At 42.1% G+C, this 25,226-nt stretch overlaps 1 protein-coding gene across 2 annotated transcripts in view; it reads right to left on the bottom strand.

Moving 5' to 3' along the window:
• The window catches only part of cad (carbamoyl-phosphate synthetase 2, aspartate transcarbamylase, and dihydroorotase), a 109,187-nt gene extending 87,572 nt beyond the window's left edge, over positions 1 to 21,615 (bottom strand). Inside the window, exons 1-6 of one of the 2 annotated variants that reach the window (XM_068024098.1) lie at positions 21,026 to 21,615; positions 16,388 to 16,527; positions 15,109 to 15,238; positions 12,968 to 13,110; positions 8,701 to 8,842; positions 7,589 to 7,760 (exon numbers count right to left, since the gene is read on the bottom strand). In XM_068024098.1, coding sequence (XP_067880199.1) covers positions 7,589 to 7,760; positions 8,701 to 8,842; positions 12,968 to 13,110; positions 15,109 to 15,238; positions 16,388 to 16,527; positions 21,026 to 21,134 — 836 coding nt within the window. In that variant the 5' untranslated portion in view covers positions 21,135 to 21,615. The remainder of the gene's footprint in view (positions 1 to 7,588; positions 7,761 to 8,700; positions 8,843 to 12,967; positions 13,111 to 15,108; positions 15,239 to 16,387; positions 16,528 to 21,025) is intronic. The other variant, XM_068024097.1, reaches the window with a different exon arrangement.
• Between the last annotated feature and the right edge of the window lie 3,611 nt (positions 21,616 to 25,226).

Raw genomic sequence — 25,226 nt, forward strand, 5'->3', positions numbered from 1 at the left:
CTTTCCACGGAACTGAACCTTGCGACAACACGTAAACTCAGAACAGTCTCCTACGTGAACAAGGTTCAAGATGAATACTGGGCCCCAACGAAACGCAAGACCATATCTTCAATCAAGGACTACAGCGAGTTCAAGAACAGTAACAAGATATTGCCTCAAACTGTCTACTTATCTTTTCTTCTGCTCTTTTCTGTCCCTATTTGCATGTGTGTATCACATGTGCATGCGAGCATTGATGTGTCGTATATCCATAGTTGTTAACCACATTAGAGTTTAAGGTTTAATAAATTTCACCTATCTTCTTTAAACCACAAAAAGCCCGTTTGTGCTTATTTCTTTGCCTTATAATTGGAAAGTTGTGAACAAGGATTCACAAAGGGGGAGCTCAAAACACTGTTTAAAATTAAACCCTGTTACAAGAAGACCACGTGAAGACAGTAAAAAACCCGTAGATACTTTTCTCACCTGGTCATAACAGAAATTTGGGTGGTAGCGTCCAGAATTTTACCCACAGACAAATGAGTGAAATTGGAAGTGGGAAGCCAAATTGTTCCCAATCAAAAAGAGCAAAATATCAATACAGGTTTTCCTGTAGTTGTGTGTACTTGAATATGAACATGTCTGTGACTGAAGCGAGTAGTTCTCCAAGTCAGGATGAAGGAACTTGGGATAAAAACAAGAAATGCTGGAAATACTCAGCAGGCCTGGCAGCATCTGTGGAGAGAGAAGCAGAGTTAACATTTCAGGTCAGTGACCCTTCTTCAGAATATATATTTCAAATTTCAGTGTGGGATCACTGGACATGGCGAGACGGGGGGGACAGAGAGAGAGAGGGGGACAGAGAGAGAGAGGGGGACAGAGAGAGAGAGGGGGACAGAGAGAGAGAGGGGGACAGAGAGAGAGAGGGGGACAGAGAGAGAGAAAATGAATATTCCAGAATGAATCCAAAGAGAGAGTGCTGAGGCGGCTTGAGTTAGCTAGAGGGCGATAGAGTAACCCCCAATGAAAGCATGGCCAATGTGGAGGAGCAAATTTCAGCACTGGGTACAAAATTGCAAAAACTCACCCAATTCATTCCAAAATTCAATGAGCAAGATGTGGAAGCGTTCTTTGTGTCGTTTGAGAAAGTGGCATGGCAACTAAAATGGTCAGCTGAGACTTGGTCTCTCTTATTGCAAAGCAAACTAACCGGGAAAGCCCATAAGGTTTATTCCTTGCTGCCAGATGAGAGTTCATCAAATTATGAACTGAACATAAATGCCATCCTCGGGGCATATGAATTAGTACCTGAAGTCTATAGCCAAAAGTTTAGAACCCTCAAAAAGCAAGCCAATCAAACTTATCTGGAGTTTGAAAGATGTAAGCAACTGGCTTTTGAGCAGTGGGTGAGGGCTTTAAAAATACAGCTCAGCTATGAGCATCTCAGAAAAGTAATTCTGTTGGAGGAATTGAAAAACCCTCTCCCATTCTCAGCAGGTTCAGGGAGCCCAGCAAGCAGCCAATCTGGCCGATGAATTTGCTTTCATTTCTAAGTCAGTTTCCCAGAGGAGAACCTTTCCTAATCACCACCACAAATCCGAAAAGGACAAAGGGTGAGAAGGTGATAGAAACCCAAAAAGTCCTGGGACAGAAAGGAAAGCAGGAGACACAGGGGGCTCTCCTCCAGCCAAAAAAGGTGCTGTGAGCAAGAGTAAGACCCGGAGACCTGTGTGCGGAAACCCCAACCTGCAGTGAAACCTGCACCACTAAGTCCTGTACCAGTGTTAGGAGGACCCTCCAGCAGAGAACTGGTGAACTGTAAGGGACCCCCACCGAGAACAAAAGGGGACAGGCAGGCACACAGCTGGCAAAGTGGCGCAGTGGTTAGCACCGCAGCCTCACAGCTCCAGGGACCCGGGTTCGATTCTGGGGACTGCCTGTGCGGAGCTTGCAAGTTCTCCCTGTGACCACATGGGTTTTCACCGGGTGCTCCGGTTTCCTCCCACAGCCAAGACTTGCAGGTTGATAGGTAAATTGGTCATTGTAAATTGCCCCTCGTGTAGGTAGGTGGTAGGGATTATGCGATTATTGCAGGGTTAGTATAAATGGGTGGTTGGTCGGCACAGACTCGGTGGGCCGAAGGGCCTGTTTCAGTGCTGTATCTCTAAATAAGTAAAAGTTTAGAAAGAGAAGGGGATAAAGTGACCAAAAGGACAGATTAAAGGAAGGCCGGGAAAAATCCCAGATGAAAGCCCCCTAGTGTCCGGTCAGCCAACCCCAAAGAATGTGAAAAGTTAGACCCCATGTCCTTTTATGTAAATGCAGACTCTAGAAGCACCTGACCAGAGTTGCTGACAGCATTTACAGGAACCTGCAGACAAAGAGACCTCTAGGTGGTACAGAAACCTCAGTGTCACATGAGAGTGCAGTCAAGTCTGCACAAATACCTACAGGCAGGAACATCACAGAGAACAAAGGGGAGAGTAAGAAAGACTCCACCCCCACAGTCAGAGGAAAAAGGAACTACCCATCCCCTGAAGTCGAAAGTCTTTGCATGACTCAGAGTTCAGGATAGACCCGCCTACGACTACCTCTTCTTTAAAAAAAAAAGAGAAAATTAAAGCAGGCCTGGCACCCTGAAAAGACCATTTTTAATAAGCTTTAAAGACTGGTGAATGAATGGAAATGAATGAGAGAAATGTATGGTTTTTCTTTCTTATATTTCTCTCAAACCTTGAAATGAAATGCGCCATTCTTTTTCCATATCGCATTTCATTGCCCTGGGTGTGGACATGTCAGGCAAACCCCCCCACCTGCCAAGGATGAGGAAAATTAACTTTGCCACATGAACACTAATTTTAAACTGCTGATGGTGAAGAAAAAAAACTTGCTTTATATAACAACTGGAAACTTTGGCTGGAGAGAGAAATTAGCACATCCACAGACAGTACTTCAAAAAGAACCAAGGGGCTATGCCCTGCACCGATTTAATCCACAATGGACTTTTGATTACCAGACATTGAAGGTGGAAAGGCTAGCATTCCAGGTTAACTGCTAAGATGGCTGAATATACACACAGACATGGTCAGGCCAGTTTAGTCACATGACTGACTGTTGGAGTTTTTTGAATTTGAGCTTCCAACAAGAAATTTGAAATCAGAAGACTGTTAGCTCCTGGACTGAGAACACATCTCTCCTGTCTGCTCTCATCTAGCTCTCAACAGCTTCGGAAACCACTGAAGACATATGAGCACCGAGTCAGAAAAGTCTCCTACAGTGAACAAGGTTTAAGAAGAATACTGGGTCCCAACGATAAGAGCTGTCTACAATCAAGGACTCAACGGTGACCTGGAAACACAGAAACAACAAGAAGAAACCCCCTTTAGCGACTGCCTCAAATCGCTCCAATTTATTTTTCTTCTGCTCTTTTCTGTCCGTTGTAGCACGTGTGTATCTTGTGTGCATGCTAGCGTGGGCATGTTGTATATCCGTAGGCGTTAACCGTATTAGAGTTTAAGTTTTAACAAATTTCACCTTTCTTCTTTAAACCTAAGGCGGCCTGTTTGTGCTCATTTCTTTGCCTTATAATTGGAAAGCTGTGAACAAGGATTCGCAAAGGGGGGAAGCTCAAAACACTTCAAAATTAAACCCTGTTACAATAAGACAGGTGAAGACAGTAAAAGACCCTAGACACCTTTTTCATCCTGTTTCGAGCAGGTGAGAAGTTAGGCAGATTGCAAACCCATTAAATTAAAGACTTAAAAAGGACTGCAGACAGTAGCCAAATCAGATCAAAATGTCAAGGTGCTTTGCACATAATGTAATTACAGTGCTTGAAATGAATACTACCAACCATCACATAGGTGTGCAAATTACATTTGCATAAATGCACCTGCTATAAGCAATGAGTAGCAAGACATGATCTGTTCCATGATCCAGCAGAAAATTCTGTTTATCACTTCAAGTCTTTGAGAAGCATACAATCCTATGAATAGGCATTGCATATTAACTGAATTAAAACAAACTGTCACCAACATTTTTGTGTTCTAAGACTAAGATGACGGCTATCTTAGAGAAAGAAAATCTCATTTCCCATTTTACACAGCACGAACGAAGCATGCCCTTTTTTCTTTAATCCTCCTCCAGTTTCAAATATAAAAGCTTACATGCATCTGCCAGCGCAGATGTGCTAAGTGGCCTCTTTCTGTGCCTTAAACTTTCTATGATTCTATGATCCAAGTAACTTTAGCCTACATCTCAAAACATGTATTACCCATATGGAGACTGAATAAAGTAAAATAACTAAAAAAAGAAACTGTTGGAAACACTAGGTCGGTCAGTCTGCATCTGTGCAGAGAACAGACAACTTTTTTGGTAGAAATGGATTCTGACGAGAAGTCTATACTTGAAACAATTAATTTTCGATCTGACCTGTTGTGTTTCAGACTTCCAGCATCTGCAGTATTTTGCTTTTTGTTCGTATTGAATGAAGTAATGCTCACTTAAAAGTCAACGAACAGATAATGGCATAACACACCCTGATAGTACCTAAAGGTTCAGACTAATGAACAATCACTCAGAGCACCATTTTTGGTACTGTTATCATCTCCTTTCTCTCTTTAGGTACCAACTTTTAGGAGGGTATAGTTCTGCCAACACTGGCAGCCCTCAAGTACTTTGCCAAATTCTGCACGGTGAGCCTTGACAACTAGGGTCATCATTTTTTCTAACTGCAGAATGTACGCAGCCAGGACAAATCCTGTCCTCGCTCAATATCTACACACAGCACAAAGGACTGGTTAAGAATGGGAACCCTGCCTGGTACCCACCTCCGCCCATCATCTCCGTAGCCCAGCAGTACAGAGGCTAACTGTCGGCCAAACTGAAATCATTTAATTCAATTCAGATAGGGAATTAAACCTGGGACCTTCTGTTCAGAGTGCTGAAGCAGACATTGCCTTTACCAACTAGGTCACAGAAGATGATACTTACAAGTCTTCTATTCTCACAAGAGAATACTGCCACGAAACATAGAAAATAGGAGCAGGAGTAGGCCATTCTACCCTTCATTATGATCATGGCTGATCATCCAACTCAGTAACCTGTTCCCGCTTTCAGCCCATATCCTTTGATCCCTTTAAACCCAAGAGATATATCTAACTCCTTCTTGAAAACATACAATGTTTTGGCCTCCACTGCTTTGTGGTAGCAAATTCCACAGGTTCACCACTCTCTGGGTGAAGAAATTTCTCCTCATCTCAGTCCTGAAAGGTTTACCCCGTACCCTTAGACTATGACCCCTGGTTCTGGACTCCCCCACCATCGGGAACATCCTTCCTGCATCGACCCTGTCAAGTCCTGTTAGAATTTTATAGGTGTCTATGAGATCCCCCCCTCACTCTTCTGAACTCCAGCAAATATAATCCTAACCGACTCAATCTCTCCTCATACGTCAGTCCCGCTATCCCAGGAATCAGTCTGGTAAACCTTCACTGCACTCCCTCTATAGCAAGAACATCCTTCCTCAGATAAGGAGATCAAAACTGCACACAGGTGTGCAGTAACTGCACAGGTGTGGCCTCACCAAGGCCCTGTATAATTGCAGCAAGACCCTCTCGCTATGAAGGCCAACATACCATTTGCCTTTACCACCACCTTTTGGACCTCCATGCTTACCTTCAGCAACTGGTGTACGAGAACACCCAGGTCTCGCTGCATATTCCCCTCTCAGTTTATAGCCGTTCAGATAATAATCTGCCTTCCTGTTTTTGCTACCAAAGTGGATATCACATTTATCCACATTATACTGCATCTGCCATGCACTTGCCCAGTCACTCAACTTGTCCAAATCACCAAAAAGCCTCTCTGCATCCTCCCCACAATTCACCCTCCCACCCAGTTTTGTCTCATCTGCAAGTTTGGAGATATTACATTTAGTTCCCTCATCTAAATCATTAATATATATTGTGAATAGCTGGGGTCCTAGCCTAGTATCAGACCCACCGGCCGTCCATGTCTCCGCTATAAAGACGTCTGCAAACGTGACATGAAATCGTGTGACATTGATCACAAGTCGTGGGAGTCAGTTGCCAGCATTCGCCAGAGCTGGCGGGCAGCCATAAAGACAGGGCTAAATTGTGGCGAGTCGAAGAGACTTAGTAGTTGGCAGGAAAAAAGACAGAGGCGCAAGGGGAGAGCCAACTGTGCAACAGCCCCGACAAACAAATTTCTCTGCAGCACCTGTGGAAGAGCCTGTCACTCCAGAATTGGCCTTTATAGCCACTCCAGGCGCTGCTTCACAAACCACTGACCACCTCCAGGCGCGTATCCATTGTCTCTCGAGATAAGGAGGCCCAAAAGAAAAAGGAGCTGGGGTCCTAGCATTGATCCCTGCGGTACCCCAGTAGTCACTGCCTGCCATTTGGAAAAAGACCCATTTAACCCTACTCTTTGTTTCCTGTCTGCCAACCAATTTTCCATCCATCACAATACACTACCCCCAATCCCATGTGCTTTAATTTTACAGACTAATCTCTTATGTGGGACTTTGTCGAAAGCCTTCTGAAAGTCCAAATAAACCACATCCACTGGCTCCCCATCAAATTCTACTAGTTACACCCTCGAAGAATTCTAGAAGATTTGTCAAGCATGATTTCCCTTTTGTAAATCCATGCTGACTCTGCCCGATTCTACCACTGTTCTCTAAGTGCTCTGCTATAAAATCTTGGATAATGGACTCTAGAATTTTCCCCACTACCGATGTCAGGCTGACTGGTCTAGAATTCCCTGCTTTCTCTCTACCTCCTTTTTTAAATAGTGGGGTTACATTAGCTACCCTCCAATCTGTAGGAACTGTTCCAGAGTCTATAGAATATTGGATGACCACCAATGCATCCACTATTTCTAAGGCCACTTCCTTTAGTACTCTGGGATGCATACCATCAGGCCCTGGGGATTTATCAGCCTTCAATCCCATCAATTTCCCCAACACCATTTCTCTACTCATAGTGATTTCCTTAAGTTCCTCTCTCTCACCAAGCCCTTTCTGGTATGATATTTGTGTCCTCCTTTGTGAAGACCAAAACCGAAGTATGCATTTAGTTGGTAAGCCATTTCTTTGTTCATAATAAATTCCCCTGTCTCTGACTGTAAGGGACCTACATATGTCTTCACCAATCTTTTTCTCTTCACATACCTATAGAAACTTTTACAGTCAGTTTTTATGTTCCCCACAAGCTTGCTCTCGTACTCTACTTTCCCCTTCTTAATCAATCCCTTGGTCCTCCTTTGAATTCTAAACTGCTGCCAATCCTCAGGTCTGTTGTTTTTTTCTGGCAGATTTATAAGCCTCTTCCTTGGATCTAATGCTATCTCTAATTTCCCTTGTAAGCCATGGTTTGGCTACCTTTTCCATTTTACTTTTGCGTCAGACAGGAGTAAACAATTGTTGCAGTTCATCCATGCACTCTTTAAATGTTTGCCATTGCCTATCCACCGTCATCCCTTTAAGTAACGTTTCCCAATCGGTCATAGCCAACTCGCGCTTCATAACTTCGTAGTTTCCTTTACTAAAAGATTATGCACGTCTAAATAAAAGTAGATCACTTACTTCATTTTATAAGTTTTGGCTCCAATTGCTAATGAAAGGATCTGGTGACCCAAACAAATTCCAAATAATGGCTTTGGCTTTTCTTCACGTATAATATTTTTTATATTGTTAATTGTTAGTTGACAATACTCAGGATCTCCTGGTCCATTACTTAAAAATAACCCGTCAAACTCTGGAAAACAGAAAAGTAATCAGTGGAGGGAATTTTATATAATTTTCAATCCTTTCCCAGAACTTTTTCCAAAATAGGAGTAGCCATAGGTGTTCATGGCCTTCATTTTAAAACTGAAGATAGATTTTTATTGCGTGGAGGAGGTCTCAATTCTCTCTTCTGCTTTTTGTACTTCTTATCTTGGTGTGCTTACCTTTGCTTTGATGGCTTAGAACTCTCAGGCAAGAGTAAACAAAACGTGTTGTTTTAACAGAAAAAATTCACATTCAACGAACATTTAAATTCAGTTTTAGTATTCATTGCAAAGTTTCCAGTAGACAGCTTAAGAAATCTACAAAAATTGCATTTGAAATCAAATCCCAACATTTACCCCAAATATGTTTACAAAGCTAGAAATAACCAAGTTCTCCCCCCACAATCCACTAACCAAAACAAACAGTATTTCAGAATGGTAATAAAGGTTCTTTGCAGATAATTGTTTTAAAAAGGCTTTATAAAATCACAACAGAACAGTCATAAAAAAGACTACTTCCTGCTGTAACTAAACTCTGCACTTAATTACAGGAAATTCATGCGTAGGAGTCCTTAGCCTAGGGACAAACAATAACAATGAACCACAGTGCACTCGGGCTCAGAGACTGATAGACAGGTGTAGCAGATTGAGCAATTCAGATTTAGTGCAATTATGTGCATAATACACTTGTGCCCAAGTTTGCTCAATCTTTTTACGCCAGGTAAAAAAAAAAAGAGTGCAGTTCAGTGTCACATCCCATTGGTCAATTGGTGGGTGTGGAGCGGTGGAGAAAAGCAGGAAAACAACATTCTCTTCAAGACAAAAATTTTAGAAGAACAAATAAGCGTTAGATCACGGTCTCCTGATGTACCCTTTTATACAGTTTCTCAATATTAATATTTCAAATAACAAAATATTTTTGCTCACCTTTACTATTAAAAGGATAATCCCATGGTACCACAATCACAGAGGCTCCCCTCTTACAGAGGCTTCTGATCTGGTTGTACTTCATCCCACAGTCCACTGCCATAATTTTCACATTTCCACATGGATTATATACTTTGGGCTCCTAACAGTGAAACAAGGAAAACAGCCTTTGCAGATCAACTTTGTAACTTAAGGTGCAAAAACACAATCGGTTCATTGACCAAAGTTCATTAGCTCAAGAGACTGTTTACCGAAAAGAAACTCTTGAAAATATTCAGGCTTTAGATGAAGTACACGGGTGAAATTGAGTTTCATAGATGCACATAAATAAAATTACTGCATGGCAGCAAAAGGTTTGATTCATTAGTGGATGAATGGGACATTCAGGTCAGTTAGGTAAAGACAAAATTTATTTTTTGGACACATTCCTACTGATGTTTTGATCCACTGAAGGTGACTCATGTTTATATGACTACTGCAGAATCAGCAGCCCTCTGATACATTCTATCATCAGCAATAAGACAAATGCTGCCCTCAGCTGCAACTCAGCAAGAAAGGGATACTGATGATAGCAGAAATCCTACAATACGAAGGCTAACACTAACAGATCAGCTAACCCGGGCCTTCCTAGTCTGTATGGCACTGCAGCACATTACCTTGCCTGAAATCCACTGATATCAGAGAGGGGTAGCGACCAACACCTTCAGTTACAGATCACAATCTTCCCATTCATGCTTTTTCTTTTGCTCGCCATCATTATACACAATTTTTTTTAAATTGCGTTTTAAAAAAGGTGATAATATTCAGTAAAATAAAATGCTGAAAGTATCCTCTAAGGGACATTGCAACTTCAAGTACAAACATTTACAAGTTCAAAAGATAACATTTCCTGGACCAAGTATCACTTACTCAGACCAAGAGCCAAAAACAATTAACAGGACTGACAAGTTGAAGTAGCATTGTGGTTCTCTAAGGCCTTTAAATGCCAACATCCTGTTGCACCTCCAATTCCCGGAAGCTGCAAGAAGGGACCAAACAGAACTTCAGCTCTCTGACTCTACATGAATTTATGAGTCAATTCCAACATGAACTCTCAGCACTTCACAGATGGGAGTTGGAATGGACATCAAACCAGGAAGAGACAGATTGAGGAATGCGGCAAAAATTTGCTTGAAGACCAGGAAAATTGAGAAATGTTTACAAGATACAGAAAGGTGCAGCCAGTGTTTAGGGAGACAGCTTCACACAGCAAGAGCTCTAAAACCAATGGTGCAGTGACAGACACAAATAGGTGGCCACAGTCAGAGGTTTTAAGAAGACTGAAGAGGTAGCGTGGGCAAGGCCCCAGGTAGTTTTTAAGAGAAAGATGAGGATTTTAAATTTGGGAATGGGAAGCCAGTGTGGAATGAGCAAATGAGATTTAGTGTGGGCCAGGACATAAGCGGCAGAGTTTTAAACAAGTTGGAGTTTATTGGAGGGAGAAAGTTGGGAGGTCAGCAAAGAGCATACTAGAATAATCAAGTCTAGAGGTGACAAAAGCATGGATATGGGTTTCCACAGGAGTGGGAATGCAGTAGGAACAGAAAAAGACAACATTGCAGAGGTGAAAATAAATATCTGTGGCAAGAAAGTGAAGGTTATAGCTTCTGTCTTCCTGATGCATGATCGAGATTCATGACTTGAATTTGACCAGGCAGTCTGATAGCATAGAGGTGATCATGGGGATGAGGAGTAGAGGAAGAGATAGATCCAGGCATCACCAGTCGACATGGAAATTGACTCAAAACCTGTGAATGACATCACCATAGAATCAGAACATTTACAGCACAGAAAGAGGCCACTTGGTCCATCGTGTCCGCATCAGCCGAAAAACAAACCACTCAGCCTATTCCCACTTTCCAGAATTTGGTCCGTAGCCCTGCAGGTTACAACACTTCAGGTGCATATCCAGATACCTTTTACATGAGTTCAGGGTTTCTGCTTCTACTACCCTTACAGGCAGTGAGTTTCAAACTCCTAACACCCTCTGGGTGAAAATTTTTCCTTCCCCCATCATTCACTTTAAATCTATGCCCCTAGTCACTGACCTCTCTGCTATAGTAAATAGGTCTTTCCTATCCAGACTCTTCACAATTTTGTACATCTCAATCAAATTTTCCCTCTGCCTCCTCTGTTCCAAGCAGTACAACCCCAGCTTATCCAATCTTTCCTCATAGCTACAGTTTTCCAGTCCTGGCAACATCCTCATAAATCTCCTCCTTACCCTCTCTCGTACAATTACATCTTTTCTGGAATGAGGTGACCAGAACGGCACACAGTACTCAAATCGTGGCCTAACCAATGATTTATACAGTTTCAGCATAACCTCCCTGCTCTTATATTCTATACCTCGGCTAGTAAAGGAAAGGATTCCATATGCCTTCTTCACCACCTTATTGGCTTGTCCTGCTACCTTCAGGCATCTGTGGACATTCACTCCAAGGTCCCTTGCTTGCTCTACACCTCTCAGTATTCTCCCATTAATTGCGTACTCCTTTGCCTTGTTTGACCTCCCCAAATGCATCACCTCACACATCTCCAGGTAGAATTCCATTTGCCACATTTCTGCCCACCTGACCAGTCCATTGATATCTATCCTGCAGTCTACAGCTGTCCTCCCTGCTATCTACCATACGGCCAATTTGTGTCATCTGCAAACTTCTTGATCATGCCCCCTACATTTATGTCCAAATTGTTAATATATAGCACTAAAAGTACTGAGCCCTGCAGAACACCACTGGAAACAGCCCTCCAGTCACAAAAACAATCAAAAAACACCCTTTGTTTCCTGTCACTGAGCAAATTTTGTATCCAGCTTGCTACATTTCCCTGGATTCCATGGGTGTCTTTTTTTCTTTAAAACCAGGCTGCCATTTGGGGCCTTGTCAAAAGCCTTGCTAAAATCCATGTAGACCACATCAACTGCACTGCCCTCATCTATCATCCTTGTTACTTCCTCAAAAAATTCAATCAAGTTGGTCAGACACGATCTTCCCTTAATTTTTTTTTAATCCATTCATGGGATGTGGGCACCACTGGCCAGGCCAGCATTTATTGCCCATCCCTAATTGCCCTTGAGAAGGTGGTGGTGAGCTGCCTTCTTGAACCGCTGCAGTCCATGTGAGGTAGGTACACCCACAGTGCTGTTAGGAAGGGAGTTCCAGGATTTTGATCCAGCGACAGTGAAGGAATCCATGCTGACTATCCTTGAATAACCTGTGCCCTTCTAAGTGACAGCTTATCCTCTCAGAATAGATTCCAATAATTTGCCCACTACCGAGGTATGACTGACTGGCCTGTAATTATTTGGTCTATCCCTTGCTCCCTTTTTAAAACGAAGGTACGTTAGCAGTCCTCCAATCCTCCAGCACCACACCTGTATCCAGTGAGGACTGGAAAATGATGGCAAGACCTTCTGCCGTTTCCTCCCTGGCTTCTTTTAACAGCCTGGGGTACATTTCACCCAGCCCTGGTGATTTATCCACTTTCAAAGGTGCTAATACCATTAATACTTCCTCTCTCCCTATGTTTATCACATGCAATACTTCACACTCAACAACTACAATATCTGCATCGTCCCTCTCTTTTGTGAAGACAAACACAAAGTATACATTAAGGACCATACCAACATCTTCCGCCCCTACACATAGGATACCCTTTTGGTCTTTAAGGAAAGAGTAGCGCCCCTAAGTTATCCTCTTGCTCTTAATGTATTGATAAAACATCTTTGGGTTCACCAAGAGGCAGCATGTAATTGAAGAATGGAAGGGTATCAAGGATAGATCCCTGTGGGATTCCTCTGGTCATGATGCAGGGGCAGGAAGAGAAGCCAATGCTGGAAATGCACTGACTGTGTTCAGATAGGTAGGAGCAGATTGAGCGTTTCAGGAATAGCTATGTATTTTATATTAGTGGAAGCTGAGAAGCATTATACCCATATTAAGGGGCCATGATAATAAACTTAAATACAACTTAAATGATAAATTTATTCATTTGATTACACTTCTGTGGAACACTTTGGTACTTTTTTCATGTTAAAGATGGTATATAAATCCAAGTTTTTATGGCTGTAAATGCTTACTCAGTTAAGGCAGTCACAAATGAAACTGGATAAAATACTAATTTAGCAGGAATGGAAAGGACTGGGGTCTGAATGGTAAGGAGATGAAAAACAGCGAGTGCAACTCTTGAAATTTTTTTTTTTTACACTCCTGATTTTTTTTTTTACCTTAATGGAAACCTCCTTCACCAGATGTCTTTTGTTTGGATCATCAAAAGGAAGACTGTTTTCATCTGTCCCATCCATTACCAGCTTTCCCAGCAGTGTGCCTTTTTCCCGAATCTTCTTTGTTAGGCTCCTGGTATCTATACCTAATGAGTTCAAGAAAGTAATATTGTTATTGCATAAACTATCTTCGAGGTTGATTTATGTTGGTTATAAGGCATTTGCAATTTGTCATAAGGCCATTAATGTTATCAAAGCAAACATTTTTAGTTAGACCCTACTAGTGCTCATATTTGACACAAAAAAGTCAACTAATGAAGGCAACAACCAGTTGGTCAAAGTTAACTATTTCTCATTTAAATATAGTGTGGGAAGCTAGTCGGTGGAACAGAATGCAGGTTCAGGCTCCAATTATTCTTCTCTAACCGTAGGTCCAGAATACAATTCATAACTTATATAGCAGATGTGTAAAGCTCAGGTGACCAAATATTCAAACAAAAAAAAAGTTAACATTGACTTGTATTTAGCGGAGACCAATGGAGAACAGATCAACTTGGCTTTTGCGGCATTATAAGAAAGTAGGCTGTAGATAATGCAGAACAATTTAGCTGCCACAAGCCCTGTCTGGATTTTTTTTTTTTTAATTGAGCAACCTATCTGAAGGGCCAGGAGATAAAGAGTGCAGAAGATCACCAAGGTTGAACAGAAATGAGGCAAGTCAAAGATTTAACTAGATAATAAGGACAGCATAACAGCATTCAACAAATAAATTGTTATAAGCCTCATCACCTCATCAGCAAACTAGAAAATTATTTCCCGCTGATCTGACTAATGACCAGATCGGAAATTAAGATACCTCTGGAATACTGGTAGCAGTACTGTATTCGTTTAGAAGTCTATGGATGCTGAACATCAACACCTCAAGTGACTCAAGTGATTAATTATAAACTTATTTAATCTAAATGGCAAGAAGAAAAACTAGCTACTTAAGATCCAATGCACCCAAGCACATTTTCATTGTTAAAAAGAACAATTGTCCATCTTAGTTTTGATTACTAAACAGTCACCAGTTAATTTATGCAGTCAATCTGAGCTGCAACTACAGTCGATTTCAGTAACACAGCTATTTGAGCACAAAGGTTGGGTACTGGCATGCAGACTATGTAATCCAAACAATCAAGTTATCAAAGCCAAGTCAGCAACTGGTCTCAAAATAATAAGGTCTCTAGTTTGGTCCCCAACATTAAACACTTCATTGGATCCAGCCATACAGCCTAATGAATGAATGAGTCAACATAGAACAAACTACTTGGCTGCAACTGCCTCACTGATAATTTGCTACTGACCTTAAGAGTTAATCGAATTGTTATAACATTTCTTTGCATTTCACGTGAATGTATGTATTATACATTAAAAATGTAAAGCAGGTCACAACATTTCATGTAGTAACTATTTTGCAGGTATGCACCATTGGGTTGCAGAAGTTTACAAGCTGTGTGTAAATTTCCACTGACAAGAAGTTATGTAATTTAAATTTATGCCATTTGACGTACATGAATTGATCCCTTTTGTTTTTTTGGACCCATACCCAATAATGTTGCCTTGCCAGTTATGCTATGGTACATCATGCTCTCCTGAACTGATCCTCAGCCTTGAATTGGCCCCAATAGCTTCAAGCCAAGGCCCAACTGTTTGATGCAGTTACCTCAGCCTGTCAGGCTCCGCTGATGAGTCAGCAAGCATGTAATTATTTGAAGCAGCCCTAATTCCTCTATATGCCATGGCTCTCCAGATCTTACTGCCCTCCCTCATCTCAGATAGTTTTACGCAGACAACTTTCCTTTCTATTGAGGCAGTTTGGTTTTCCACGAGGGAGTTTCCCACCTTCGTCCCACTCTTCCCCAAGAAGCAGTTTTCTCTGTACAAGCCCAAAAGCCAGTTTACCACCCCCAGACTCCCAGCTATTGAGATAGTTCACCTCCTAATCCCTGTATCCTCCTTACTCATACCCACCTCTCCCCTTCCTTCTTTAACCATTCTTTAATTAAATGCTCCATTTTGTTTTGTCTAAAGCCACAAAAGTTGACCAATATTATTTTAAAATTAAGCATTTCAGGAATGCAGAGAAGAGTTAAGATTCTTACCCTCCAATGCAGGAATTCCTTGTTCTTTCAACCACTGGTCTAATGAGCGAATGGAACTCCAGTGACTTGGATGCTGCGAATTTTCACCAATCACCAGTGCTGCAGCATGAATTTTGGAAGATTCAAACCACTAAAATAGTAAAATATGAAAATTAAACCCACTCACCAACTTCCCTCACTCATGCGCAGCACATCCTACTCATACAATAGGAACTCTACCCAGTCACTTGGTCCAAAGGGTCAAACATCTAGAAAACAGTTGCAATAACCAAACTCTCAGCCTTGTACAAAAGGATAATTCTGCTCGACATTGGCACATTGACAGGTAAAACATGTCAAACATATTAGAGAATTAAATTGAAGGGACTGTCCCATTTCTTCTACTTCCATCAATTGCCACCTATCCAGACTTCAGCAGCAATTAAGAGATCTAAAATGCATTTTCAATTTCTATAAGCAAGAATGAAACATGAGAAATAAATAATTTTGTTTTGCAAACATGAGGGATACTACAGCCTTCCTAACTTTAGTCATGATTACTGGATGCAAGATTTGCAGCGAAGTAATATTACATCAGACCTCAAATCCAGCTTTACACAATTTCAGCTGTATGCCACCCCCCCCCCCCCCCCACCCCAAGATGTCACCCAAACACCCAGGGGTACAGGTACCACAGTTTGAAAACCCCTGCCTAGAATTTAGGGGAATGAGAGGTGATCTCATTGAAATATATAAAATTAAGGGATAGTTGCTGGGAGGATGTTTTCCCTGGCTGGGTAATCTAGAACTGGGTGGATTACAATCTCCGAATAGGAGGGTTGAAATGATGAGAAACTTCTTCATTCAAAGGGTTGCTAATCTTTGGAATTCCACCCCCACCCCACATCCCCAAGATGCTCAGCTGTAGAGTATATTCAAGAGAGAGATTGACAGATATTTTGTTACTAAAGGAACTTGCTCCTGCTCCCATTTTTTGTTTGTCACGTCCTTATGCTTTTACTGAATGGGGTAGAGAGGCACATTTTTAAAAAAAATATATATCATGTACAATTTCCTGGTCTCAGGAAAAGCAAACAATTTAATGCCAGGCCAATGCCATTTATAGCCGAATAAACTTGTTGAAAATTGGCCCAGAATAAATGAAAATACCTATATTCCAGGAGACTGGTTTTATTATATATTGTATTTATGGCAAACTAATTTGATAGTTATAGACTAGTAATTATAGACAAGCTCTAGCATTATTAGTATACACAATAGTTTGCTGCATGCTACAGACCTTGCTGAGTCCATGTTCATCCTCTTCATCTTTTGGTATGCCATAGTTCCCGATTAATGGATAAGTGAGGACAAGTATTTGAGAATAATATGATGGATCAGTCAAGGCCTCTGGGTAACCGACCATTCCAGTCTGGAAAACTGAAAAGAAAATGTTACTGAAGTTACATTAACTGCTTATGGATATACAGTTGTCAAATGCACTAGTTTGTCTTGAGGCATCATAATTATTAGATAAAAGGCTGACAGTTGTATTTTCTTAAAGTATGGCTTTGAAATTTTGCTCCAGTTGTACAGCTGCCCTGCAACTGGCAACCAAGCTGTCTTTGTGAACTTCCTGTGACAACTTCTGAATTTTCACTTCTTGTGGAAGGAAGCATCTGGCCTGAACTTAGTACCTGACCTGAAACTAAACAAGATGAAAAGCTTTGCCAGCTGAAACACAAACATCTCCCTCCATAACAGAGTTTGACAATACAGAAAATCAATCTCAGCTGCCATGGAACAAATCTCAATGTATTTTAATCCTCATCATTCCAGAAGGTTTAAAGAACTTAATTTAAGAGTAGATTAATTATTACAAAAGAAGTTGAAGTGTCGTTATGCTGAGTTGGCATAATATTCGAAGAATTTTTTGGTGTGAAACATTTACACCCACTATGTTCTCAGTTTTAAATAAAATAAGAAATGCTGGAAACACTCAGCAGGTCTGGCAGCATCTGTGGAGAGAGAAACAGTGTTAACGTTTCAGGTCAGTGACCCTTCTTCAGAACTGTTCTTAGATTACAGAATGTTCTCAGTTTTCTTTTGCGACAGCTAAGATTTCAATCTGCTTCTACATGACCTCGTGCTCAGCACAGTACTCTTCTTGTTCTTCCCAGGCCTCCATCCTTCAAATACCCTTGCAAATTGCATTCAATTCCAGGATTAACCACAGCCGGAATTTTCCTTTCGTTGGACAGGAGCTGCCCGCCGACTGAAAAGTTGGTGGCGGTCCCGCGTCTGCCTGGCCTAGGAATCCAGATCGCATTTTACGGCCCCCAGGCCTTTAACTGGTCTGAGGCGGGACTTTCACCTCATTGGGGCAGGAGGTCCTGCCTAATGGAGCTGCCAATCAATCAGCGGGCCAGAAGCTCTTAGTCCCAGCAGCACAACTGGGAATGGTGGCCACTGCTGGGACTGCAACCCAGCATCGACAAGAGGAGGGATGCCCTGGGAAAAGTTAAGTTTTTGTGGCCTCGCCGGGGTGATCAGTCAGGCCCCGGCAAGGCAAGGGTGGTCATTTGCAGGGACGGGGGGGGGGCTCTCCGTCAGGCACAAGGTGCCTGATCATGAGGGCCCCCTGCCCCCAGGCTGTCAGAAAGCCGCCTGCTTTGGCAGGCAGAGGCCCTTAAGGGGCTGTTAACTGCCCACTTAAGGGCCTTGATTGGCCTGGGGCAGGAAGGCTAGTTTCCACCACCGTTGCCCCGCGTTAAATGGCAGTGGAGGAGGGAGAGGGTCAGGTCGGGAAGGGCCCCTTGAGCCTCCCACTCCATTTTACACCCCCACACCCCCGGCCCACCAACCCACTCTTTGGGGGGGGGGGGGGGGGGGGGGGGGGGGGGGGGGGCGCTAACATTCCGGCCCACATTTCTAACTGATTACAAACAGGAATTCCAATTAATCAAACTATAATAAACCAAAATTTTCACAATTGGAAACAGGGGGTGGGGAGGCAGGGAGATCAGGACTTTACAAATGGAAATACAATTGAGCAAGTTGCAAACAGGCATGACTCTAGTTGACAAAGCTATTCCTTTCCTATTAAGCACAAGATCAACATATGCCAATAGAGATCGCAAACTGCAACCTATTCTCCATATACCAGATCTCAACATACTTCACGAGTTATGCTCCAGACATCATAAAACATTCGACTCCTCCATTGTCTCTAAATTGTTAAGACTGTTTCTCTGACATCCAGACCTGGATGAGCAGAGATTTCCTCCAATTAAATATTGGGAAGACCAAATCCTTTGTTTTCAGTCCCTGCTACAAACTCCATTCCCTAGCCATCCCTCTACCTGGCAACCGTCTTGAGGCTGAACCAGACTGTTCGCAACCTTGGCGTCATGTATGACCCCAAGATAACCTTCTGAGCACATATCTGCACCATCGCGAAGACTGCTTATTTCCACATCCATAACATCAGACTTCCTCCCAGCCTCAGCTCATCTGTTGCTGAAAACCAAAATCGTGCCTTTGTTACGTTTAGACTTGACGATCCCAACATACTTCTGGATGGCCTCCCATATTCCACCCTCTGTAAACCTGTGGTCAACTCTGCTGCCCCGCCCTAACTCGCCCCCCTTCACCCAGCATTCCGTGCTGATGACTTACACTGGATCTCGGTTAAGCAACATTTGATTTTAAAATTCTCATCCTTGCTTTCAAACCCCTCCATGGCTCCTCCCCATCTCTGAAATCTCCTCCAGCCCCCACAACCCTCAGAAATATCAGTGCTCTTCCAATTCTAGCCTTTTGTGCATCCCCAATTTTAATCATTGTTCCTTCAGCTACCAAGGCCCTAAGCACTGGAATTCCCTCCTAAACCTCTCCACTTCTTTTTCTGCCTTAAAAAAAACCTCCTAAAACCTAGCTCTTCGTTCATCTGACATAGTATCTCCTTATGTAGTAGTATGTCAATATTTACTTGATGACGCTCCCATGAAGCACCTTGACACTAAGTAAATACAAGTTGTCGTTCTCCATTACCACTTATCTGTAACAATCGATATTACGAGAATTACTCATCCCGATAGCACCCTTAAATTATTAAACGGTTACAGGAGCCAATGCTGCATTTTATCGTCCAATGCCAGAATGCAGAGAATCTCTTTGCTAACTCTAATTATACTACTTTGTAAGATTTCAGCTTGACTGGAAAATTATGGAAACCCTGCTTCCAATTATTTGATGCTAGTTTACTTAGCCAACTTGTTGAGATATCATCACATAGCAATGTGATTAATTAAAGAACCATTGTGCAGCATTGATTATATATTAAAAATATGTGGTGGCAATATTTTAACAGTATTGCCCCATAAAATGGGCTTTAATCATAATGTTAAATGACATAATGTTAGGTTATGGTGCCACCTAAACCAGAGATTGCTAACTGTTGTAACCATGCAACTGGGGACAAAATTGGTAACAAAAAGTTCATTTAAAAAATTTCAAATGAGTAGGCTAGGATGTATTGTAGTTACCATAATTCACTTACGTCCAAAATTCCACTATCTTTTAAATCATATAATTGGATTTCACCCAGGTTAAGCATCTCACAGCCCAAATGCAGAAGAAACCCCATTGTTTATGTTGAAAATGTGGTTTGTTCTTTTACCCATCATGAGCATCGCAACTGATCCCAGTCTGTCCTCACCTGAAGTCTATATGGGTGCTCTGGGAAAGTATAGAGCAAACAAAACCCTGGCTGATTTCCTTGATAAAAGAACTGAAACCAATGGTGTGGCCCCGACTACTTCCCCACCCAAGATTACCTAAATCAGCAGAGACCACAGAACAAACTTGAGATCTTCTTGGTGCATATGCCACAGTCCCACACAGGCAACAGCTATTATGGCAAACAGTTATCCCCCAAAAACTTACTATATCACACACAGCCTTTTAAGAATCGATCCAAGCTTAGATATCTATTCTTTCAACAGATAGGCTTGTTTTGAGTTATCCAAAACAGCACATTGTAGTTTTTGCAAGAACAAACTCCCTTGACCTATTTAAATATAGGTAACAGAAAGTAGCAAACATTAGAATCCCCTAACTGAATACTCCAGTATTCAACTAAGTGAATTTTCACTGCAGAAATAATGCAAATGATATATGGCATATGTAAATATTGACTTGTATCTAAATATTTAACTTGCATGATGTAGCTTAACTCACCACTCCAACAGTTTTGAATATTTATGCAATAGAAAAACATTTTTAAAAAAGCATTTGGTACATAGACAAAGTTTCAGAGACTCCCGAGTCACCATTTAAATAAAGTTCGATGCATGTTTACAGCAAAAGCAATCAAACTGAACAATTAACTAGAATTCTGACCCTCGAAGCCCTGCTACTTCAGTCTGATTTGCGTTTTTATTTCTTACATGTTAATTTGTCCTATTCTGTGTCTTGTGGGTTTGGAAAGCAATGGACTTCGCATCATTGCCTCACCGGCGGATAATTCCTAAATTAGGACACTGATGCACGTTGTATCAGAAACTTGAAATACATGCACACTACTGAGAATATGGATTTGAACTTCATGTTGTACTGTCCCTCCAGAAAGGCTTATCTGCGCAACCCAAACATACGAACATATGCACAGACATCCCTAAAACACTAGAACCAAAACATCAGAATACATAAAACACCATTTAAAATGTAAAACTTTTATTAAACTAAACCTGGGACCCGTGAAATGAATGAAACGTTTGATCTGTTTTTGTGGGGACGATTTCAACAAATATCGACTTAAATCCTCCATGTTGGCGTCATTAGAAAGTTGAATTTTATAGTGCAGCGATATTACACATACAGGATTCAACCTAAAGTAAAAGCATGAAGTCCGCCCTCGACTCTCAGTAAAACTTACCCACTTCGCCAAAGACGCTGGCACTTGCGCCGAAGAGCCTGCCTTTGAAAGAAGAGCCGTCTTCCAAGAAAAGCGTGGCCATTTCCTCCGTTGCAATTTTTCCTGGCATCTTAACTGCTGCAGCGTCTGCTTTCTCTGCCGGTATGTCTCTGCAAATTCGCGCTGGGCCTAACACGTGAGCTCCACAAGCAGCCGCAGAATGCAACACAAGATTCGATCGCAGGACAATGAGTGCGTTCCAAACGCGTCAATCAGAGGCGGCGACGCACCGAACGCCCGCTCCTCTTCCTGTAACAACCGGCAGCGACTTGGTAACGGGAGAAATGTACACTGACTCCTGCAGATCCACACAGCCAACAGATACAACTTCTTTAACAACCTTCCCGTGCCGCTCAACGAAGGAAGTGACGTGCCGAACATCAGCCCCACAGTTGAAGGTGAAGAACATCGGACATGATCCATCAAAATCACTGTTAAAAGAACATGTGGTATCATTTGGTTAAATGCTACTGTCTCCACGCAAACTAAGCGCGGGGTTTCAGTGAGTTTTAATTTGAGGCGATGTCTAGTGGCATTACACGGTATGATTCATTTCATGCTTGTCAGGCAGACTTACAAGGAGACTTCCAGTTCCGAAGGGTCACTGACCCGAAACGTTAACTCTGCTTCTCTTTCCACAGATGCTGCCAGACCTGCTGAGTGGTTCCAGCATTTCTTGTTTTTATTGCAAGGAGACTTGACCGTTTGCGTTGAAGTACATTTGTCTCTGCGTGTAAACTACAGAAATACTGTCTTACGGAATTGTCATTATAAACAATGGACAACCCGTAAATTCATTGTGTCCTTCATTGCCCTTATGTGTGAAGTATTAATTCAGGGCCTTTCTACCATCCAAATATGTCACAAGGTCAACATAAAACACTTGAATGACCACTTGCAAGTCATTTTAAGTATTGCTGAACCACCAAAGTTGTTCTCTGGCATACTGTGCCATACAATGATAAAATAGGTTTTATTCTCATGTATGAGATATATCAAGTTCCTGGCCTCAACATCAGACTGTTATCAGAGAGTCAGTTACAGTCAATGTCAGCTGGTATCAAAGCCAAGCCTCAACAGACCTAACTTAAATTCCAAAATAAAAGCAAAATACTGTGGATGGTGGAAATCTGAAATAAAAACAGAAAGTAGTGGAAATATTCAGCAGGTCTGGCAGCATCTGTGGAGAGAGAAACATAAATTCCAGAGTTCACATCCAGAAAAATTTTCTGGATAGCAATTAAAAGCACCATATAAATGCAAATTGTTATGTTCGAGGAATCTTGGATTATTTCCCTCCAACTAATTCTACGGTTGACAATATCAATCAAAGCATTGGTACATATGAACTGTCTGGCCCAATTCCCCTCAAAAACCTGAACAACTCACAGAATGAACACAGATTAGTTGGGCCAGATTTTCATCCAATTTTATGTTCCATTGCATCCCATTCCAAGGCAACACAGAGGTGAGAATGCTACTTGAGCTCAGTGGTGCCTGTTTTGCCTCTGAGTTAGAAGGTTGACAGTTCAAGCTCCACTCCAGACTTGACTACATACATTAGACTGACACTTCAGTACAATACCAAGGAAATGCTGCACTAATGGCACAGGGGACAGCACAGTGGCGCAGTGGTTCACACCGCAGCCTCACAGCTCTAGTGACCCGGGTTCAGTTCTGCGTACTGCCTGTGTGGAGTTTGCAAGTTCTCCCTGTGACCGCATGGGTTTCCGCCGGGTGCTCCGGTTTCCACCCACAGCCAAAGACTTGCAGGTTGATAGGTAAATTGCTCCAAGTGTAGGTAGGTGGTAGGAGAATGGTGGGGATGTGGTAGGGAATATGGGATTAATGTAGGATTAGTATAAATGGGTGGTTGTTGGTCAGCACAGACTCAGTGGGCTGAAGGGCCTGTTTCAGTGCTGTATCTATGATGGAGGTGCCATTTTTTGGATGAGCTGTTAAAGTTGAGGCCCTGTCTGCCCTCTCAAGTGGATGTAAAAGGTCCCACAGAACTTTTTTGTCCTGGTCAACATTTAGCACTCAACTAACACCTAATTTAGATCCTGGTTATTTATTTCACTGCTGTTTGTGGGAGCTTGCTTTGTGCAAATTGGCTGTCACATTCCCTACATTACAACAGTACCTAATTATTACATTTCAAAAGTACTTAATTGGCTGCAAAGCACTTTTGGACATTCTGAGGTCATGAATAGCACTATATGGCTATTTGGCTGTGGGCAGCACAGTGGCGCAATGGTTAGCACCACAGCCTCACAGCTCCAGCAACCCGGGTTCAGTTCTGGGTATTGCCTGTGTGGAGTTTGCAAGTTCTCCCTGTGACCGTGTGGGTTTCTACCAGGTACTCTGGTTTCCTCCCACAGCCAAAGACTTACAGGTTGATAGGTAAATTGGCCATTGTAAATTGCCCCTAGTGTAGGTAGATGGTGGGGATGTGGTAGGGAATATGGGATTAATGTAGGATTAGTATATATGGGTGGTTGTTGGTTGGCATAGACATGGTGGGCCAAAGGGCCAGTTTCAGTGCTGTATCTCTAAATAAAAATAAAATATAAATGCAAGTCTTTCTTTCTAAAATTGACCCCAATTAGTCAATGCAGAGACTGTGAATGAGGAACAAATTGTTACCAAATGCAATTCAGTATATGTGAAATGTAACCAGTACGTTTTACATGATTAACTAGTGAATCAAGTGGACTTATTTCCTGGTTGACAAATAACTAATCATTTACTAGCAAGCTGACAATTTGCTATTTTCAAATCAATCAATTCATAATTTACCGCCAGCAATAAACTGAGCTGTCCCACATGCGTTACAGTTTAACAAGAACTTGACCCTTACATAATGCAATATTCCATGGTACTTTGCAGCAGCTTAAGAGACCTCAGCAGGAGGACTGAGAGAAGTTAGGTTAAGTGACTAAAAGTATAGTCAGACAGGTGGATTTTGAGGAAGCTTTTAAAGGTGTGGTGAGAAGGTTTAAGAAAACTGTTGGAGTGTACTAGCTGAAAGCTCCATAATGATGATGGAGTAGAGGCAGAGTAGTAGCAGAGTTGTAAGAAGAGGTTGGTGGGACATAAGCTTAAAGATTGAAGAGATGGGGAGGAACAGAGAGAGAAACAGGAAGGAATGGGAGAATTCAATGTCAAGTCAGGTACATAAAGAAAAATAAAAGATTACATTGAGAGAGAGAAGACAGCCTGAAAGGAAAAGTCAGGAAAAAATTAACATTTCGACATTTTAATAATCTCTAACAACAATTTACCAACCCAAGGAATGCAATTGAACAGTTCAAATTGTTCCATTTCTGGGTCAGAGAGGTCGACTGGCACTGCATTAACCATTATTGGCCTGAATTTCACAGTCAGTGGTTAAGCGACGGCACTCGCTACTGACCTCAAAGAAATCTGCCCACAAAGATCTAGCGATCTGTGTTACATGGAATTCCCCGTTCCCGACGTTACTTTGATTCCAGCCTCAGTTCAAGGGGATCCCTGGAGTTCAGCAACAGTGATGTCATCAAGCAGGTTAAGCATCACATCTCACAAACAGCAAAGCAAGGAAGTAAAAATTACTGATGCTTTTGCAGACAGCAAAATAATGATTGGGACATACACATGGGATTAAGGAAGAAGATGAAATATCATAAAGAATTTTTTAAAAATTTTATTATTTTAGAAATGTTTGGAACTTTTTTTTGAGAGATACAGCACTGAAACAGACCCTTTGGCCCACCAAGTCTGTGCTGACCATCAACCACCCATTGATACTAATCTTACATTATTCCCATATTCCCTACCACATCCCCACGTTCCGAAGAAGGGTCACTGACCCGAAACGTTAACTCTGCTTCTCTTTCCACAGATGCTGCCAGACCTGCTGAGTGATTCCAGCATTTCTTGTTTTTGTCCCACGTTCCCCATATTCCCCTACCACCTACCTACACTAGGGGCAATTTACAATGGCCAATTTACCTATTAACCTGCAAGTCTTTGGCTGTGGGAGGAAACCGGAGCAGCCGGCGAAAACCCACGCGGTCACAGGGAGAACTTGCAAACTCCACACAGGCAGTACCCAGTATTGAACCCGGGCCGCTGGAGCTGTGAGGCTGCGGTGCTAACCTCAGCAACATTGATGGAATTA

Source organism: Heterodontus francisci, chromosome 3 (assembly GCF_036365525.1).
Source record: "Heterodontus francisci isolate sHetFra1 chromosome 3, sHetFra1.hap1, whole genome shotgun sequence".
Taxonomy (NCBI): Eukaryota; Metazoa; Chordata; class Chondrichthyes; order Heterodontiformes; family Heterodontidae; genus Heterodontus; species Heterodontus francisci.